The sequence below is a fragment of the Protopterus annectens genome, chromosome 1.part0 (genome assembly GCF_019279795.1).
Source record: "Protopterus annectens isolate FY-2018-M chromosome 1.part0, PAN1.0, whole genome shotgun sequence".
Classification (NCBI taxonomy): domain Eukaryota; kingdom Metazoa; phylum Chordata; order Ceratodontiformes; family Protopteridae; genus Protopterus; species Protopterus annectens.
Genome location: NC_056725.1, coordinates 1,940,610,489 through 1,940,631,349, shown reverse-complemented (window position 1 = coordinate 1,940,631,349; position 20,861 = coordinate 1,940,610,489). Strand labels below are relative to the sequence as shown.

At 38.8% G+C, this 20,861-nt stretch overlaps 1 protein-coding gene across 2 annotated transcripts in view; it reads left to right on the top strand.

Moving 5' to 3' along the window:
• The window catches only part of PXDN (peroxidasin), a 2,220,827-nt gene that overhangs the window by 1,318,496 nt on the left and 881,470 nt on the right, over positions 1–20,861 (top strand). For both annotated transcript variants that reach the window (XM_044070259.1, XM_044070249.1), the window contains one exon: positions 1,492–1,661. In XM_044070259.1, the coding sequence (XP_043926194.1) occupies positions 1,492–1,661 (170 nt within the window). The remainder of the gene's footprint in view (positions 1–1,491; positions 1,662–20,861) is intronic.

Sequence of the window (20,861 nt, the reverse complement as noted above, 5' to 3'; positions counted from 1 at the left end):
TAGCTGTAAGAAAATGCTTTGAGAGTGGGTTGGTTTTGTCCTGGATTTACTTCAGATTTACTTTCTTAAGGCTGCAAATGCCAGCCAGTCAGCGTTTTGGTTCAGTATTGCATTCTTCTCATTATACTGACTCGTTTTAACGGAAAATATATTCTCAATGAAGACAAAACAGTACTTACTGTTTTTTTTTCCATGAATTTTTATAATTAGTGTGTGCTGTTGCAGCATCCATTTCCCTGTCACATTCTGAGAATCTGTGGAATGCTCTTGCCTTTACCAGGAATTTGTCTACTTCTGTGTGCCTTCTGTGGCTGGCAGTGTTCCAGTTTCTGTCATGGTTCAATGTGAGGAAAGTCTTTGAGCATGATGCAATGTGGAAAACTGGCAGAGGTGTTTCTCATTTATGCAGAAAGACTAATGTTTAACTGAAATTTTCCTTATAGGCATGCCTGGGAACTTTTCAGGTTTTGACCCTTAGATATTTGTTTTTTAGCTTAGTCTGGTGGTTTCAGAGGTCAATTCAGAGATATTTCAATATGTTTTCAACTTTCTGTTACCTCTAATTTTTCTAGTCCTTAAGAGTTACTGTCAGCTATCAGAGCCACCATGTTGTGGTTTTCTTAATAAAAGTAAAAAAAAAAAATGTGATTTTTTTTTTTTTTGTAGCCGGGTGCCCCAAAGCTTTACAAACCCACGTACCCAAATCCTATCTCTAAAGGAACATTTCAGCTTTAGATCATTCAGAAAGTCCCACGGTATGTGTCTGAGATTGTGTGAGAAAGGCATCAGGTCTTAGATGGCTGTTACAGATAGTCCTTTCATAAAATCATACAGGCTTTCCAATAGATGGTGCATGTTACTAGTTTGCTTTGATGAATGTCACACCTCTTTTTTCCATTATGATGTGCGGTCCTTTGAAATAAGTCATCTGTGCTAAAGACGTCATTGAGTACTCCTGAGCTATTGGACATGTTTTACTGGAATAGTGTCATGTTTTATCATTTCAAGTTCTTCCTTTCTGCTTATAAACTGGCTGACATGTTGCAGGTATAGTAACCATGTGCAATACTGACCTTCTAATATGTGAGATGCGGAGAATGAACAGTGCCATTTTGAATGCCATGTAGTACTTTAATGTAAATAATATTTTCTCCTTCGATATTTGTATCATTCATTTCCAGTTAATTACTGCATATTGAGCTATCAGGAGCTAATTATTTTACAGTGTTTACTGAATTATTTTGTTTTTGAATGTTTAGTTTTAATTATATTGAACAGAGAGCATGTACTGTGTTTTTACTCACAAGTAAAACATTCTCGACTACACGTTTTTTTAATCCCTGATGCTCTTGTAAAGCACCAGTAAGACATTGATACTTACTGTTTGGCCTTCAGACTTCAGTGTCACTAATTCTTGCAAAAATATTACTTTGTCTTGTAGAATTAAAGAATAATTGTGAGGGACAGTCATATCTGTTTCTTCTTATGCAGGCGTCTGGATTCAAATGAGCTACAGTGTGACTGTGACCTGCTGTGGCTTGCAGATTTTTTGAGGAACTATGCCAAAGCTGGAAATGCACAGGCAGCGGCTACCTGTGAATATCCTCGGAGGCTTCAGGGAAGGTCTGTTGCAACAATAACTGCAGAAGAGCTTAACTGTGGTGAGTGGTGCAGTATTTTTTATTTAATACTAAGTAAAAGTATGCAGTAGTTAACTGCTGATTTTACTCATCATGCAACAGTGCATTAATATAGCAATAACCGATGGATGTGGGTGTGGCATAGTGAAAATTTACCCATGGTTGATGTGGTTTAATCATGAGGGAGAAGCCCGATTCATAAAAAAAAAGGCAACCGTGGTAAATCTTCAATATACCACACCACAGAGTTGGTTATTGCTATTACACAATGACATTATTTAAGAAAAAAAATTACGTACTTTTTTAAATAATGTCATTGCATGATGGCTCTGTGGTGTTGTTCTGCTTTTCTTGGATATCCTGCAGCTTTTTTTCATATACTGTGCACGCGTATGGGACTTTCGTTCCCACACTTATGCAGTATATCAGTTCTGTGTGATGGGTACTGTGTATAGCAGTGTAGGAAGTAATGGAGGAAGGAAGATCTCAGTTGCCTTTTTTTTTTTTTTTTTAATTAAAAAAAGATACCAGGACACTTTGAATGTATGGGAGAGATGGGGCATAGAAAATAAAAGGATAATCAGATATGTTTATGTAGTTTTTCATAGCATACCTGATTATTCTTTTATTTTTGTCTGTCCTTTTTCTTTTGTTGGTTTCAAGTGTCTGGTTATTCAAGTTTATTATTATTTTTTTTTTGTTTAAGTGAAGGAAAACTGAAAATTTTATGGCATATATTAATGGAAAAAAAGTCTGGGAGACCGGGCTTTTTCCATTGGTATATGCTTGGATTTACAAGGGGCACACTGGTTGGTCTAACAAATCAGCATGCTACTTTTTGAATATTGATGGGCAGTCATTGTGTAATATAGTTTAGGAGAGTGTGTAAAAGTCAAACTAAAAGTTGATCTGAGGTCTATGAATCTGTGTCATTTCACCAGTAAATGCAAGAATTTGTTTATTTGTAAAGTTGCAGTTATGTTCATAAGCTTCCTTGTATTTGTTTGACACTAGTGTTTCTACAGATTGAATTTACTCTGCTGATGTTTTTGTGAATGTCTGACTTAGTTCCTCTGAAACAGTATAATCCGGCAAGTTAATTGACCTTGCCATGGGCTAAATATTCAGTGGCTATCAATATACAAATAAGTAGAGTAAGTGGACCCCACAGTGAAGAGAAGAGGGCTATGAATGATGGGTGATCAGACTCCAGTCCTTGATGAGTTGTCAACAGTATGTATTGCAGAAGGACTTAAGTTAAAAGTGTGTGACTTTCATAGGTTTATAGGTATATACAACCACCATGGCCTTTATAAGCCTAGCCACACAACCTAATCCAATTGCATCCCCTGGTGACATGTGCATCTTAATTGGAAGGAAGTAGTACTGTTGGGAGGGGTATGTTACCAGCTTATGAAAAAGTTATTGGGGGGTATTTAGTCAGAGAATGTTTACTTTTGGCCTCTGTCTATAAGAGGCATGGGGACAAGCTCATGGATGAATTTGCGATTTCCCATCAAGTGGTCAAAGTTACATTTGAATAGGGTTAATGATGGACTCTGCTTCACGTGGATGGGGAGCCTATGCCAGAGCAGAAGGATCCTTTGAGTCACATATCTTGTTATGCCATCATGTTTTGTTTATGTCGCAAGCAAAGCTCAAATCTCTAGATTTAGTGTTTCTGGTACTTCCTTTTTGTGGATGTGCAAAATCTCAATAAGGGCTGGATCTAAGGATGCATTATATGCCAAGCACAGGTCGCCTCTCAAAAACCTATAGGAGACTGAGTATAGTGACCGGGCTGTAAGGCAGTCTATATGAAAATATTCTGGACTCTCTTGGCGAGGAACCTCTGTGGGCATTCCAGCTATTGCATATGCCTGGTCAGGTACATGCCGAAGAGGACATTGTATCTGTACTAGTCTGTTGTCATAATGGTCATGGTATTTACATCACAGACAAGAGGTACATAGTTTGATTCACACCAAGGGAAATTGGCTAGGCTTAAGATGGTCCATAAGGTTAGCTAGCCTAGTACTTATATGTATTGTGTTACTTAGTGCTAATACTCAATGATGAGTGTGTTAAGGGACAAGTAGAGTGGTACTATAACTTCCTTGGACCTGGATGTCATACCCTTACTTATAAGTTGGGCGACATAGAATGATTTTCTTACTACCTTGGCTATGTGTTTGCCAAGGCCAGATTGCTATCTACATATGTTCCCAGATCTCTAACTACAGGGTCAGCTCTTAGGAGTGTTGTATAAATGGAGTAATTTGCCTCAGTAGACGTTTTCCCAAAAGACCTATAATACATTTCTTTGCAATGAGTTTTAATCTGTGACTTTGGCACCAATCGTTTGTTTGTGTTAGACCCTCTTACAGGATTTTGGTATCATGGGTGGAATTTATGATGGCTTCCAATGTGCAGTTGTCTGCGATCTTGGTGAACCAGAGGCTATTAACATTAGCGTTGACCTCCAAGAGAAGTAGATGCCAAATAGGAGCATGCTCAGTACAGAGCCCTTTGATACTCAACTGCTTACCTGCCTCTTTCTGGAGGTGGTCTCACTGATCTTGACTTCTTGGGTCCTATCTATGAGCCAGTTGGCAATCCAGCGAGTTGTGCGGGACTTATGCCTAGTTCAGTTTGTTTGTCCACAATACCTGAGTGGAATATTGTGTTGAATGCCTTACGACAGGTCTAGGTAGGTGGTATGCACCATCTTCCCTTCATTCATCACCTTGGTCATCTTCTCAAAGAAACCGGACAGATTAAGTAGGCATGATTTCCCTTTGACAAAACCAAACTTGGGTGGCTCCACTGTCTGTAAGTTGTCAATGTCTTTGCTGATCATTTCCATGATAATTCTTTCCTTGGCTTTGCATATTAGACTAGTCAGACAGACTGACGGGTCTGTAGCTTTCATGGTCAGTTGATGGGCCACCCTTGTGAAGGGGGACAACTGGTTGTGTCCTCCATTCATTTGGTACGTAGCCTGTTTTGAGGCTGTAGTTGAAATGTGACTAAGTGATCCTTAAAGGTGATGTTTCAGGCTATTTAGAAGGCAACCTGAAGTACTGTTGGGCCCCATTACAGCTGTGTTTCTTTGTTTCTAGACTTAATGAACACTGCTATGACCTGCTTCCAGCTGATAGTTGAGGGGGGTTGTGCTGGTAGGGATTTCATAAGTGGTAGCAGGGGGAAGTGTGGGGTAAAGTTTGAGCTGAATTTGTCAGCTGGCAGATTCGCTGTGTCACTCTTCTCAGTGAAGGTGGAACCGTTTACTACCAGTTAAGCACACTGTTACGTGTTAGCTTTGAGGTTTCGGAGATAGCTTTAGAATGCCTTATATCTTGACCCTGTAATTAGTCTTGTTGGATTTAATTAGTCCTCTTAGTTTCCTATACAATATATTTTTTGTTTTTATGTTTCTCTTTATTGCATCTTATGTAATTAGTTACTATGTCTTTGTGGAGCTTTTCTCCCCGGGCCTCTGCTGAAAATGGAAATAGTTCCAGTTGGACTAGCCCGGTTAACAAATGTAAAATAAAAAATAAAAATAAAAATAAAATATTTTGTTTTATCAGTGAGCTCTTGTCATTATGAGAGTTGCTCATTCTGACTTTGGCCATGACTTTTTAACTTTTGTTATACATCCTGTTAAGATTAGGATTCCATCAGTGTGGTTTGTTTTGGGGCTTGTTTTGGGCTTCTGGTAGGTACAGCAGCCGCTATGCAGCCATTTATACGTTTGTACAGTGTTTCTGTCAATAATTCTGCATAAGCTGTTATGAACTCTGGGTTGGGCAGAGCACTGAATGCTTGACAAACTGTCGCTTAAAATTGTGTAGATTGCTTTAAAGTAGTTTATAACTGTAATAGGTTTTGCTGGGGTTTCCAAGTTGATTTTTATTTAAAATATGAGAGCATTGTGATCTGACCTCACCAGTGAGGATGTGACAAGCGGAGGTGTGCAGTGCCCTCCCACATTGGTAATAACAAGGTCCAGTATATTTGCAGTTCTAGTTGAAGTGTGCACTAACTGATGAAGGGCATTTGTGTTAATAAAGTCCAGGAAACATTGTGCCTGCAAGTTGGTGGCAATGTATGTTTCCCAGTCTGTAGAGGGGGTAGTTAAAATTTCCCATGAATAGACAGTTTGGTTGGATGGAGAGTGCCTTCAGTAGGTCTAGATAAACTTTGTGGGAGTCTTGACATATAGATGGTGACATATAGCTTGCTAATGTATGGTAAGGGACTCTCTGTAAAGTGATTTGCATGTTACCGACCTTGAGGTATATTTGTTGCTAATGTAGATTGAGACACATCTACCAGTAGTCCCTGTCTTTGCAGCTGATGGTCTAAATGTGTGGAAGGTAGCCTTACACTGCCAGAACACTTTCTGCACCTTTAAAGAATAATGTGCAATGGCACAGATGTCTGTATTCTGCAGAGTGAGGAGAGTTGTAGGGTATGGAGTTTCTTGTTAAGGCTCATAACATTGAGCAGTAAAATCTTTAGGTTCCTTTGCATTTTATTTGCTAGGTTGGTAGGTTTATCACTTTGGCATTGCCTTAAAAAGGTTCTAAGAGGGTGGATAAAATTTTAGCAAAGCCTGGGTGGAACAGGTACAGGCAATCTTTGACAAAGCAACTTGGTCTCGACTATGTTCTCCCAGGCTGACAGACATGTCTGTGGGTTTATACCAGAAACGAAGTCAATGTTTAAAGTCAATCATTTTTGTTCATACTGTGGCATCATCCTTAGTGAAGGAATGCTGCTCAATGCAGGGCACATCCAAGTTTGGGACTTATACTCAGAGAAGTCCATAATGTCTCTCTTCATGTAATCCAGAGAGGGATATATAGAGTAATTTAAGCACTCATGGGCTATCGCATCATACTGGTACTTGTGGTGCAGTGACTTGATTGCGTATGTAACTTACTGATCCTGGCTCTATATAAGCAACTGACTGTAATCATCTCCTTGTCCAGTCTGATCTGTGTGTCGTACAGTAGAATCCCCTATTAGAAGAGCCCTGGGTAAATTGTTTGTTTGCCTTATGAGCTTTGTTTTTGGGGTCCATTGGGTATAAACGTATATGTGGTATTTGGTATTTTTTTTTTTGGTGTATGCTTTAGAGATTGCTGAGGTTGAGGCATTGTTGTTTGCAGGCTTAGGAGGTCTTTGAGGTTTAGGGAGATTGTTTTCTAGTATCTCAGCATAAGATGAGCTGTGTGTGTGAATACTATGTGTAGTGGATCTAGTATGTGTGTTCTTGACAGTCTTCTTTGTATGCGTGATTTTTGCCTCCAAGGAAATTTCCTTACAGTTCAGGAATCTGCAACAAGGTTTTTTTAATGAAGGTAGGATAGATAGCACAGGAATAAAGTTTGCAAGGGTAGAAGACTGAATAATAAAAATTCACTATTGATTTTCGCAGTGGAAATGGAAAGAGTTCTTGGTGTAATTATATTGGATAATCTGAAGGCGAGCAGTCATAGTGAGAATCCATTGCAGAAGACCAGGATGATGTGGAATGCACAAAGAGGCATGGACTTTAGAAAACATAAAGTTGTTCTTTTAGATAGACAGGGTTAGAGCATAGTTATTTTGGTAAATGGCAGCTCATGGAGTATTTGAACAATAGCACTGACAAACGAGCCATGCGTCTAAGCTGGGAAAATCAGTCACACCCAGATATGCTTTCATATTGCAGCTGATTAGCAGGCTAGAAATTACTGACAGCAGCAGTTACCACTAGCATCCATGACCTGACCCCAGTGCTAGCACATTCGTAATTTCTGATTTAACTCACAAAACCAACATATCCAAAATATTGTATACTTGATCTGTGTTATGATTATGTTGTCTAATTAGGTTTAAAGTAACAGTTTCCTGTCTGTAGTAGTCTGACAAAGTCATTTTGTCATCTGGTCATGAATATTCCAAACAGAAGCCTCAGCTGTGTTATTTTAAGATGCAGTGTTAAGAAAAGTGATGCACCCGGTTTCAATTGTCTTGTTTCCATGGTGTTAAAGTGGTAAACATGGATTTTCTGCATATCTTTTAGCCCTGGGCTAATCTGGTTGTAATATTCAGGGTGTATTATTCTGTTTCTAGAACTTCCTCTCATCCCTGTGAGTGTCTAATTACCTCTAGCATTTGCCCTGATCTCAGTAAACATCCTGAAAGGGCCCCAAAGGACAATTAAATTCCCCTGGGGGGCCTTTCCGGGCTCGCAGACCCTCCACAAGAAAAACATACTCCGCTAAATGGAAGAGATTCCTCATTTGGAGTGCATCAAAGGGTACAAATGTCACACTGGCAAACCTAGCACACATTCTAGAATACTTAGCAGAACTGTTCCACAATGGCCTGTCCTATTCTTCCATTAAGATTCATGCTTCAGCAATTTCAGCAGAGTACAACATGGATCCTCCTATCTTCTCTCACCCTCTCCTCAGACAATTCTTAAGAGGGATCAAAAATGTAAAACCTCCAAGGAAACCACCTCTGCCTGCATGGGATCTCAATTTTGTGCTGGAAAAATTAACACTTCCCCTTTTGAATCAGCAGCATCAGCAGACTTACAGTTCTTATCTTGGAAAACTGCTTTCCTTCTAGCAATCACTTCAGCAAGAAGGGTATCCGAGTTACAGGCACTGATGTCAGTGCAGCCTTTCCTTATCTTCCACTAGGATAGAGTGTCTCTGAGAACCAATCCTACTTTCTTGCCAAAGGTGGTATCCAGGGTATCCTTGAACCAAGCTATTCATTTGCCTACGTTCTTCCCTAACCCACAGAACAGGGGGGAAAAACTATTGTACACCTTGGATGTACACAGACAACTACGCTACTATCTGAACAGAACTAAAACCAGCAGAAAAACTGACCAGCTTCTGGTAGCATATGCAACAGGAGTGCAAGGAAAAGCAATTTCCAAACAGACAATTTCAAAATGGATAGGAAATTGCATTCGATTCTGCTATTCTTTTCATGGAAAGACAACTCCTGAAAATATCAGGCCTCACTCCACAAGAGCCACAGCCACCACTACAGCTTTCCTACGAGGAGTGGCTACCAAAGACATTTTAGAAGCTGCTACTTGGAGCTCCGTGCATACATTTGCCAAGCATTACAATCTTCCTTTATACTCCAGATCCCGAGCAGGTTTTGCAACTGCAGTTTTACAGGGATCTTAACTACACCATCATTATCTTAGTGCCTCCTCCCCCAGTTTGGCTATGGTATTCTACCCATATGTTATGACTGCAGATGCATCCTTGAAGGACATAGTACAGTTTTGTACCTACTATAAATGTAGATGTCCGATAGGTATGCATCTGCAGTCAGGATTACCCACCCTCCTTCCCCTCTGTGGTATTCCTAGGGTGCTTACCCCTCTTTTAGCTAGCTGGGGGAATCTGTTATGGTGTATTTGTTTGTATGCATATATGTATATATATATATTTTGCTTTCTACTGTTTGGAATTTTCTACATTTATCCAAATTTAGCCTTCCTAGAGGGCACCTGGCATCTGGGGCAAGAAACACTGAGGAAAATGGCGTCGGCTGATGCCTTTATACCCCAGGAGCTATGACGTCGGGTGAAGCGCGACATCAGCCGAGGCCAGACCCAGACTTTGGAATCCGGCCGACCGAAGGGCTGCCTGAGGCAGGACAACCCATATGTTATGACTGCAGATGCATACCTATCGGACATCTACATTTATGGTAGGTACAAAACTGTACTTTATGTTCATAAGCTTCCTTGTATTTGTTTGACACTAGTATTTCTACAGATTGAATTTACTCTGCTGATGTTTTTGTGAATGTCTGACTTAGTTCCTCTGAAACAGTATAATCCGGCAAGTTAATTGACCTTGCCATGGGCTAAATATTCAGTGGCTATCAATATACAAATAAGTAGAGTATGTGGACCCCACAGTGAAGAGAAGAGGGCTATGAATGATGGGTGATCAGACTCCAGTCCTTGATGAGTTGTCAACAGTATGTATTGCAGCAGGACTTAAGTTAAAAGTGTGTGACTTTCATAGGTTTATAGGTATATACAACCACCATGGCCTTTATAAGCCTAGCTACACAACCTAATCCAATTGCATCCCCTGGTGACATGTGCATCTTAATTGGAAGGAAGTAGTACTGTTGGGAGGGGTATGTTACCAGCTTATGAAAAAGTTATTGGAGGGTATTTAGTCAGAGAATGTTTACTTTTGGCCTCTGTCTGTAAGAGGCATGGGGACTAGCTCATGGATGAATTTGCGATTTCCCATCAAATGGTCAAAGTTACATTTGAATAGGGTTAATGATGGACTCTGCTTCACGTGGATGGGGAGCCTATGCCAGAGCAGAAGGATCCTTTGAGTCACATATCTTGTTATGCCATCATGTTTTGTTTATGTCGCAAGCAAAGCTCAAATCTCTAGATTTAGTGTTTCTGGTACTTCCTTTTTGTGGCTGTGCAAAATCTCAATAAGGGCTGGATCTAAGGATGCATTATATGCCAAGCACAGGTCACCTCTCAAAAACCTATAGGAGACTGAGTATAGTGACCGGCTGTAAGGCAGTCTATATGAAAATATTCTGGACTCTCTTGGCGAGGGACCTCTGTGGGCATTCCAGCTATTGCATATGCCTGGTCAGGTACATGCTGAAGAGGACATTGTATCTGTACTAGTCTGTTGTCATAATGGCCATGGTATTTACATCACAGACAAGAGGTACATAGTTTGATTCACACCAAGGGAAATTGGCTAGGCTTAAGATGGTCCATAAGGTTAGCTAGCCTAGTACTTATATGTATTGTGTTACTTAGTGCTAATACTCAATGATGAGTGTGTTAAGGGATAAGTAGAGTGGTACTATAACTTCCTTGGACCTGGATGTCATACCCATACTTATAAGTTGGGCGACATAGAATGATTTTCTTACTACCTTGGCTATGTGTTTGCCAAGGCCAGATTGCTATCTACATATGTTCCCAGATCTCTAACTACAGGGTCAGCTCTTAGGAGTGTTATATAAATGGAGTAATTTGCCTCAGTAGATGTTTTCCCAAAAGACCTATAATACATTTCTTTGCAATGAGTTTTAATCTGTGACTTTGGCACCAATCGTTTGTTTGTGTTAGACCCTCTTACAGGATTTTGGTATCATGGGTGGAATTTATGATAGCTTCCAATGTGCAGTTGTCTGTGATCTTGGTGAACCAGAGGCTATTAACATTAGCGTTGACCTCCAAGAGAAGTAGATGCCAAATAGGAGCATGCTTAGTACAGAGCCCTGTGATACTCAACTGCTTACCTGCCTCTTTCTGGAGGTGGTCTCACTGATCTTGACTTCTTGGGTCCTATCTATGAGCCAGTTGGCAATCCAGTGAGTTGTGCGGGACTTATGCCTAGTTCAGTGAGTTTGTCCACAATACCTGAGTGGAATATTGTGTTGAATGCCTTACGACAGGTCTAGGTAGGTAGTATGCACCATCTTCCCTTCATTCATCACCTTGGTCATCTTCTCAAAGAAACCGGACAGATTAAGTAGGCATGATTTCCCTTTCACAAAACCAAACTTGGGTGGCTCCACTGTCTGTAAGTTGTCAATGTCTTTGCTGATCATTTCCGTGATAATTCTTTCCTTGGCTTTGCATATTAGACTAGTCAGACAGACTGACGGGTCTGTAGCTTTCATGGTCAGTTGATGGGCCACCCTTGTGAAGGGGGACAACTGGTTGTGTCCTCCATTCATTTGGTACGTAGCCTGTTTTGAGGCTGTAGTTGAAATGTGACTAAGTGATCCTTAAAGGTGATGTTTCAGGCTATTTAGAAGGCAACCTGAAGTACTGTTGGGCCCCATTACAGCTGTGTTTCTTTGTTTCTAGACTTAATGAACACTGCTATGAGCTGCTTCCAGCTGATAGTTGAGGGGGGTTGTGCTGGTAGGGATTTCATAAGTGGTAGCAGGGGGAAGTGTGGGGTAAAGTTTGAGCTGAATTTGTCAGCTGGCAGATTCGCTGTGTCACTCTTCTCAGTGAAGGTGTAACCGTTTACGACCAGTTAAGCACACTGTTACGTGTTACCTTTGAGGTTTCGGAGATAGCTTTAGAATGCCTTATATCTTGACCCTGTAATTAGTCTTGTTGGATTTAATTAGTCCTCTTAGTTTCCTATTTTGTTTTATTAGTGAGCTCTTGTCATTATGAGAGTTGCTCATTCTGACTTTGGCCATGACTTTTTAACTTTTGTTATACATCCTGTTAAGATTAGGATTCCACCAGTGTGGTTTGTTTTGGGGCTTGTTTTGGGCTTCTCGTAGGTACAGCAGCCACTATGCAGCCATTTATACGTTTGTACAGTGTTTCTGTCAATAATTCTTCACAAGCTGTTATGAACTCTGGGTTGGGCAGAGCACTGAATGCTTGACAAACTGTCGCTTAAAATTGTGTAGATTGCTTTAAAGTAGTTTATAACTGTAATAGGTTTTGCTGGGGTTTCCAAGTTGATTTTTATTTCAAATATGAGAGCATTGTGATCTGACCTCACCAGTGAGGATGTGACAAGTGGAGGTGTCCAGTGCCCTCCCACATTGGTAATAACAAGGTCCAGTATGTTTGCAGTTCTAGTTGAAGTGTGCACTAACTGATGAAGGGCATTTGTGTTAATAAAGTCCAGGAAACATTGTGCCTGCAAGTTGGTGGCAATGTATGTTTCCCAGTCTGTAGAGAGGTAGTTAAAATTTCCCATGAATAGACAGTTTGGTTGGATGGAGAGTGCCTTCAGTAGGTCTAGATAAACTTTGTGGGAGTCTTGACATATAGATGGTGACATATAGCTTGCTAAGGTATGGTAAGGGACTCTCTGTAAAGTGATTTGCATGTTACCGACCTTGAAGTATATTTGTTGCTAATGTAGATTGAGACACATCTACCAGTAGTCCCTGTCCGTGCAGCTGATGGTCTAAATGTGTGGAAGGTAGCCTTACACTGCCAGAACACTTTCTGCACCTTTAAACAATAATGTGCAATGGCACAGATGTCTGTATTCTGCAGAGTGAGGAGAGCTTGTAGGGTATGGAGTTTCTTGTTAAGGCTCATAACATTGAGCAGTAAAATCTTTAGGTTCCTTTGCATTTTATTTGCTAGGTTGGTAGGTTTATCACTTTGGCATTGCCTTAAAAAGGTTCTAAGAGGGTGGATAAAATTTTAGCAAAGCCTGGGTGGAACAGGTACAGGCAATCTTTGACAAAGCAACTTGGTCTCTTGACTATGTTCTCCCAGGCTGACAGACATCTCTGTGGGTTTATACCAGAAACGAAGTCAATCATTTTTGTTCATACTGTGGCATCATCCTTAGTGAAGGAATGCTGCTCAATGCAGGGCACATCCAAGTTTGGGACTTATACTCAGAGAAGTCCATAATGTCTCTCTTCATGTAATCCAGAGAGGTATGTATAGAGTAATTTAAGCACTCATGGGCTATCGCATCATACTGGTACTTGTGGTGCAGTGACTTGATTGCGTATGTAACTTACTGATCCTGGCTCCATATAAGCAACGGACTGTAATCATCTCCTTGTCCAGTCTGATCTGTGTGTCGTACAGTAGAATCCCCTATTAGAAGAGCCCTGGGTAAATTGTTTGTTTGCCTTATGAGCTTTGTTTTTAGGGTCCATTGGGTATAAGCGTATATGTGGTGTTTGGTATTTTTTTTTGGTGTATGCTTTAGAGATTGCTGAGGTTGAGGCATTGTTGTTTGCAGGCTTAGGAGGTCTTTGAGGTTTAGGGAGATTGTTTTCTAGTATCTCAGCATAAGATGAGCTGTGTGTGTGAATACTATGTGTAGTGGATCTAGTATGTGTGTTCTTGACAGTCTTTTTTGTATGCGTGATTTTTGCCTCCAAGGAAATTTCCTTACAGTTCAGGAATCTGCAACAAGGTTTTTTTAATGAAGGTAGGATAGATAGCACAGGAATAAAGTTTGCAAGGGTAGAAGACTGAATAATAGAAATTCAATATTGATTTTCGCAGTGGAAATGGAAAGAGTTCTTGGTGTAATTATATTGGATAATCTGAAGGCGAGCAGTCATAGTGAGAATCCATTGCAGAAGACCAGGATGATGTGGAATGCACAAAGAGGCATGGACTTTAGAAAACATAAAGTTGTTCTTTTAGATAGACAGGGTTAGAGCATAGTTATTTTGGTAAATGGCAGCTCATGGAGTATTTGAACAATAGCACTGACAAACGAGCCATGTGTCTAAGCTGGGAAAATCAGTCACACCCAGATATGCTTTCATATTGCAGCTGATTAGCAGGCTAGAAATTACTGACAGCAGCAGTTACCACTAACATCCATGACCTGACCCCAGTGCTAGCACATTCTTAATTTCTGATTTAACTCACAAAACCAACATATCCAAAATATTGTATACTTGATCTGTGTTATGATTATGTTGTCTAATTAGGTTTAAAGTAACAGTTTCCTGTCTGTAGTAGTCTGACAAAGTCATTTTGTCATCTGGTCATGAATATTCCAAACAGAAGCCTCAGCTGTGTTATTTTAAGATGCAGTGTTAAGAAGAAAAGTGATGCACCCGGTTTCAATTGTCTTGTTTCCATGGTGTTAAAGTGGTAAACATGGATTTTCTGCATATATTTTAGCCCTGGGCTAATCTGGTTGTAATATTCAGGGTGTATTATTCTGTTTCTAGAACTTCCTCTCATCCCTGTGAGTGTCTAATTACCTCTAGCATTTGCCCTGATCTCAGTAAACATCCTGAAGTAATGTTGTGGCAAGGCATTGTTTTTTTTAGTGGCTGCCTTTTCATACCTCTGGACATCCCCCTAGATCTGGGTTTCAGATAAAGCCTCATGTAGTGGCATTTCCAAGACATCCCAATGAAATTAGTTTTATACCAAATACACAAGACTGTTACCAGTTCCACTGACATTACCTAGATGGTTACATTTTTCATATCCATTTGTAATGTACACCACTAGAAATTTCTGCATTCACTGCAGCTGTAGGTAGACCACTGTGTGTCTCCAGTTGTTAGAATCACATTGTGATCACCACAACAGCTACCTGTTTTGAATGAGCCAGTAAGACTCTCACCATTTATGTGATAATTGAGGGTGTCAGGCCCTACCAGGTGGAGGGACTTACCTGTGAAGTTGGGCAGGAGCTATAGAAGATAAGGTAAGGAAGCATGAAGGCATTTTGGGCTGTAGCCAGCATCTTTTTCAAAGCGTGATTCTTTTGATGCTTATCTCATAACCCTTATGGATACTTCTGCTACTTCCTGAAAAGAGTTTGATGTACAGAGTGCAATGTTTTGTTGACTTTTGTATAGTCAGAAAGGTGCCTTCTTCAGACCTGCTTTAGTAAGTGAAATCTGGGGAGCGGGCATGCCTTTCCGTTCTGTGCTTGAGCAAGCAGGTGATTTGCCTATTTCACATGAAGTGGGCGTTAATGCCTTCAGGGTGCTTTTTATCTTGTACAGAGTTGCCCCATTAGTTTCTTCCTTTGCAGTCAGTAGCTCACTGGTGAAATTTGAGCAGGCCCTTACACGCTCCTTAATACCCACTGGATGTTTTTCTAAGTACTATTAATATTGGACCTGCTAGGTCTATTTCTGATGTCTGGTTAAGTCGACCAAATAGGCGTGGGAAAGGTTATATTCAAAGTCAGGGAATGATGCTAGGGTTGGCCCAGTACTCCCCTATTAGACACTGGCACCATCTTGAACATATGCCTTCTTGTATGTTAGTCCATGGAGATACTCGTTTGTATCTCTTATGTAGCACAGTGTGAGAATATTGAGGTTCTTCTTCAAAAGTCAGACAAGAAACACAAGTCACCCTCCTTGATGACATCATCTTGTGGTAACTAGTTTTTTGAGGATGTATGAACCATGGCGTTTTCTTCAGCTGAACCTTTCTTCCAGGTTGCTGTCCTCAGGAAAGGCTGAATCACATTTTGTAGCGGGAAGGATAAGCTGTATGTCATCCTGCCACCAAGCCTAATCTTAATAGATACTGTTACTGTCTGGAGGCACCAAGACTCTGGACCTTCTGCCTCAAGAAGGTAGACCATTTTTGCGAGTCTCTTCCAGCTGGTCTAATATTCTTTCAGACCCTCCTAAAGCTGATTCTCATTTTAATTTGTGCTTCAGGCTCCTGCTTTCAACTTGCACTTTGAGTAGAAAATGTACGGGGTTATGCAGGCTTCGAAGAAATGCATTCTCCTGTGCCATGTTAGGTATTTAAGCCCCCAAATAGTCTTATTTACCTGTCCCGATGTCAATCCGCCTTGGTGAATCAGTCTTTCATTAGACTTCCCAAGCAGTTTGTTATGATTTTATTTATTTTATCCTTTGGTGATTGAGTTAGTCCCACTAGCCCAGTGGTTTCTTTTCAGGGGAGACAAAAAGTGCTATTTATACTACTAGGGTAAATTTGGCCAGGGCATCACTGAACTTCCCCTACTCGTGCGAGTGTATGGGGACAGTATTCTGTGTGGCTCTTCCTTACTTCCTTTCCAAGCATGTAGGTGGCTCAGAGAAGCAGGAAGCATGGAGGACAGAGAAGTTGGTGGTGCTGACGATAATAGAGCTGTTATGTGAATAGCTATGGAAGGTATCAGTGTGTAGAAGAAGTCAGCAATCATATGTAACAAGGAGAATGGAGAAAGGATGAACAAGAATGGAGGAGAGGCGAGCAAGAGGCTCAGTCTTTTTGTAAATGATGTTGCAACAAATGAGTGTGTTGTTGCAACCCTCCAATCGGGAGGGTTGCAGGATGTTTATCTAAATGAATTAATAGGTCAGAGTAATCCAGAGAGTGAGAAAGCAGTGTTGTGGGGAGAAATAATGGACAGAGTTCAAGAAGATGAAAACCAAGAGGCAAAGAAAGAAGAAAAGAAGTCATATGCGCAAACAGTAAAGGCAGGTGAAAGAACAGAAGTGAAGAAGGCAGAAGTTAAAAGAAAGTATCGGGTGAAGATAAGTAACAAAACAGAAAAGGAACTGGACAGGTATGAAATGTGGGCAGCCTCATTTCACCACTGGGTATTGAACACAGAGAGGTAAATGCTTTTATTTGTATTAATAAAGAAACTTTGTGTTATTTTTTTGAGGAGACACAATACATGGAAACATTTCTAGAACATTTTGAAAAGAAAAAAGATATGGACCCTTGGAACTTGTATATTGTTCAGGCATTCAACAAAGAGGCAAAAAAAAAGAGTATGTATACAATTTCGAACTGAAGTTGAAAGAAATTATTTAAAGGACTACTTAAAAACTGTGTGTAGAGATGTTATGGATGTCACGAAAATATATGATAACAGGTTTATGGACTGGGGGGATGGGAATGTGGTGTAATATTGAGAATGCAAAATGATAAAATTGTGCATTTACAGAGTATAATCAATGTAGAGGGAGTAAGGTGATGGTTAAATATAGGATAACCAAAGACGTGTTTTCTGTGTGGTAAAGATGATCACTTAATTCATAATTTTGTAAAAGAAAATGTTTTTTATGTGGTCAAGTTGGTCATGAAGCAAAGAAATGTGAGCAAAAGTGTATAAAGTGTATAAAATGTGAAAAAATAAGACACTCATGGATGGACTGTAAAGCTGTAGAAAATTATATACAAAAAACAAGATTAGACCAAGACAATGAAAATGTTATTTTAGGTACCACAGAAGAGTCAGAAAAAGAAAATATGGATGAGAAATATGTAAGAATAGATGTGAGGGAGGGTATGAATGAAACAGAAGGAAAGAAGGCGATTTAGAAGAAGAAGTTAGCAACTCAAGTGATGAAGGAGAAGATACATAGGTAAAATGTTACTATAAGGGAAAACAAAAAAAAAAAAAAAGGAAAAAGACAAAAAGTATATAACAAAAACCTTTCTTTATAGTGAAAGTCCTAGCCATTAATGTTAATAGTGTAAAGAACCTTCAATGTAGGCTAGGAGTATTGGAATGGTGTAGAGTATTAGACATGGATATTATAGCATTAATAGGTATAAGAATAACAGAAGAAGAAAGAATACAATTTAATGGATTATGGGAAGGTAAGGTGATATGTAACTTAGGTAGTGAAAAGTGCTCAAGTACAGCTATCTTGTGTAAAGTATGTATAGAAAGTTTGGACTGTACGATAGTTATGATTGGAAAAATAGTAATGTTAGACATAAGATTTAAAAATCAAATTTATAGAGTGATTAAACTGTATGCATGCATCTTACAAAAGCAAAGAATTACGTTTAGAAAAGTACTGGATTATGTGAGTGTGAATATGCAAATAGAACAAACAAGCCGAAAAACTAAACACTGAATGAGCAAGACCACAAATACGTTCCCAGGACGAAGGAATACACTCTTGATAGTTAGAATACTGGTAAATGAAACGCTTCACGTTGACTGTTTGTACCATGGCACAATAAAAAACTCTCATTAAAAAATACATCTCGTTAAAAAAAAGTGCCGGTTGTGGCTATTCCTTTGCCACGAATATACTGACAGAACAAAGCTCCAAAGTATAAAGAACCATATACATTTTTTTAACGAGATGTATTTTTAATGAGAGTTTTTTTATTGTGTCATGGTACAAACAGTCAGGTGACTAATTAATCAATTAGAGAGGTTTATATTTGTATGATTGGGGAGGGGCACTGTTTGTTCAACCTGTATTGTGAAGAAGTTGGAGAAAGCTCTGACAAAAAGCATTTGTAAAACGGCTTAAAATAAATATATCTTTTTATCGTGAAGCATTTCATTTACCAGTATTCTAACTATCAATATGCAAATAGTAATGGGACACTTTAATTGTGATTTAAGACATAGGCGGAAAGAAGGGGTGGATATTAAGGACATGGTCAAAAACACTAAGATGTATTTATAGAAACACAAGCACTGGATATGGAAAAGTAATTTAAGGACTGAAATTGATTATTTTATAGCTTCAGAGAGCTTAAGCATATTACATCGACGGTGTAAAATTACAGGCTTTTCAGATCACTTAGCTAGATGGGCAGAGATTCAAGAAAAAAATAAGTTACCTAAAAATAGGTAGAGGAATAAAAAGGATTAATGAATCGGAACTAAATGAGTATGTAAGAAATATAATATATTAACTATGGCTGGATCATATAAATATGAGAGAATTTTATAAAGACTGTACAAGCTGGTGGATTAGTTTAAAAGAAAAGTATAGAAAAGAAGTACTAGCATGGCAGAAGACAAAAAGATTACAAGATAATGATAAATACAAGGATATTAGCAATCAAGTTTATAACAAATACGATAGGTAATTGAAAAGAGTGTATAGAAAAAGAGAAAATGTATGAAATGGATCAAGGAACAAAAATGTTATTCAAGCAACGTTTTTTTCTACAAGGAAGAAAAGAAGTAGCAGCACCTTATCTAAATAATATGGTCAAAGAAGAAGTTAGAATAAAAAGGGAGTTGAGAAATGAAAAAGGACATATAGTGAATGCACAAAAAGAAACTATGCAAATAGTTAAGAAACATTCTAGATACCTTTTGTACATGTGACACTATAAGAAAAAATGAATGGGAGTTGAATACAGTAACTGAAGAAGATAAAAGAATGGAAGAAAATATCACAATGATGGAACTTAAAATGTGCTATAAACAGTAAATGTAGAAGCAGCAACAGGTTTAGATGAACTTGAATACTTAATGGATAAAGACATGCAAGAATTGCAAAAATAATGCTTTTTAAAGGTGTTGAATGAATGGTTTGAAAGTGGTGTAAATGGAAAAATATGAATCGGTATAATGAAATATATATGGAAAAAGGGAGAAAGAACAGATTTAAAAATGGAGACCATTGATATTAAGTAACGTAGATTATACATTTTTTATGAAAATAGTAGAAAAAAGAATATTAAGCAAAGCAAATAAGTTGTTATTTGTAACAGTCTTTGGAACAAAATAGGAAGGAAGTCAAGAACATTTGATTTTAATAAGCGAGTTGGTAGATGACATAATAAGTAGGGGTACAGAATTAAAAGTACTACTAGGCAATGTGAGTAAAGGCTTTGATAAAATTCACTGTGAAGCACTATGGGATATATGGAAAGAGTATAATATAAGTTTTAAAATAATAAACATTTTGAAATCTGTGTACAGTGAGAATAATGTCAGGTTAGTGATTAATGGATGGTTAATTGAGATAATAGAAATAAAGAGTGGTATTAAGCAAGGATGTCCGGCAAGTAGCATTTTATTTGCATTACTTATGAATGCAGTGGTTACTAAGATAAACTTGACTTTGGAGAAAGCTTAGTACCATGCACCAGAGGGAATTCAGATTCCAGTGATGTTTACATATGCAGATGATTTAGTATTAGCGGTTAAAAATATAGACTGGATGAGTATAGCCATAGAAATACTCAGCAAAGAAGTAAAAACTTTAGGCTGAAGTATTAATGAAAAGAAGAGGAAAGGACTAGGTTTTTCCAGAAAAATAAGAGGTATCAAGTGTAATAAAGAAGAAATAGAAATTTTGTGAATAAAGTTTGGAACAACTGAGGGAGACACAGTGTAAAGATATGATACTTAAAATATGTGGCATCTGTATATTTTGGAGAACATTTAAGCTTTCATACAGAAATGGAGAGATGAAAAGTCAGCAAGCAAAGGAGAGCAGTAGTCCTGAAGTTGAATTCATCATCAAGTCTTGGTGAGTACCTTCGTGAGGTGGACCCTGTTTTTCACAAAATCTCACCAAGGCAACACTGATATATAGACTGTATTTATATAGCATATATCATGGACAGAAGTCAAAAACAAAAAAAGATAGCTGGGTGCACAAGTCCCAGGATAAAAAAAAAGTGCCCATATAAAAGATTAATATTACAAAGATGGAATGTGGAAAAGAAGTTTAGTAAAGCAGAAGTTAAAGAAATAGAAGTTGAAGTTATGGAGTGTCTGCAAAGTGAAGGATTTAATGTAGAAAGTCTAACAGACTACATCACAGCATGATGGATTGAATCCCCAAAATAAGGAGAAGCAGGAAGTTCAGGAGACTTCTGAAGAAGAAATGTGGACATGGGAAAGAAAAAGAGATTCAATATGGTGTAATATTTATGCAAATGAGAAAGCAAAACTAACCAATACAAAAAGAGCAGCAGCAAAGATGTTTGAAGAGAAATACAGGCAA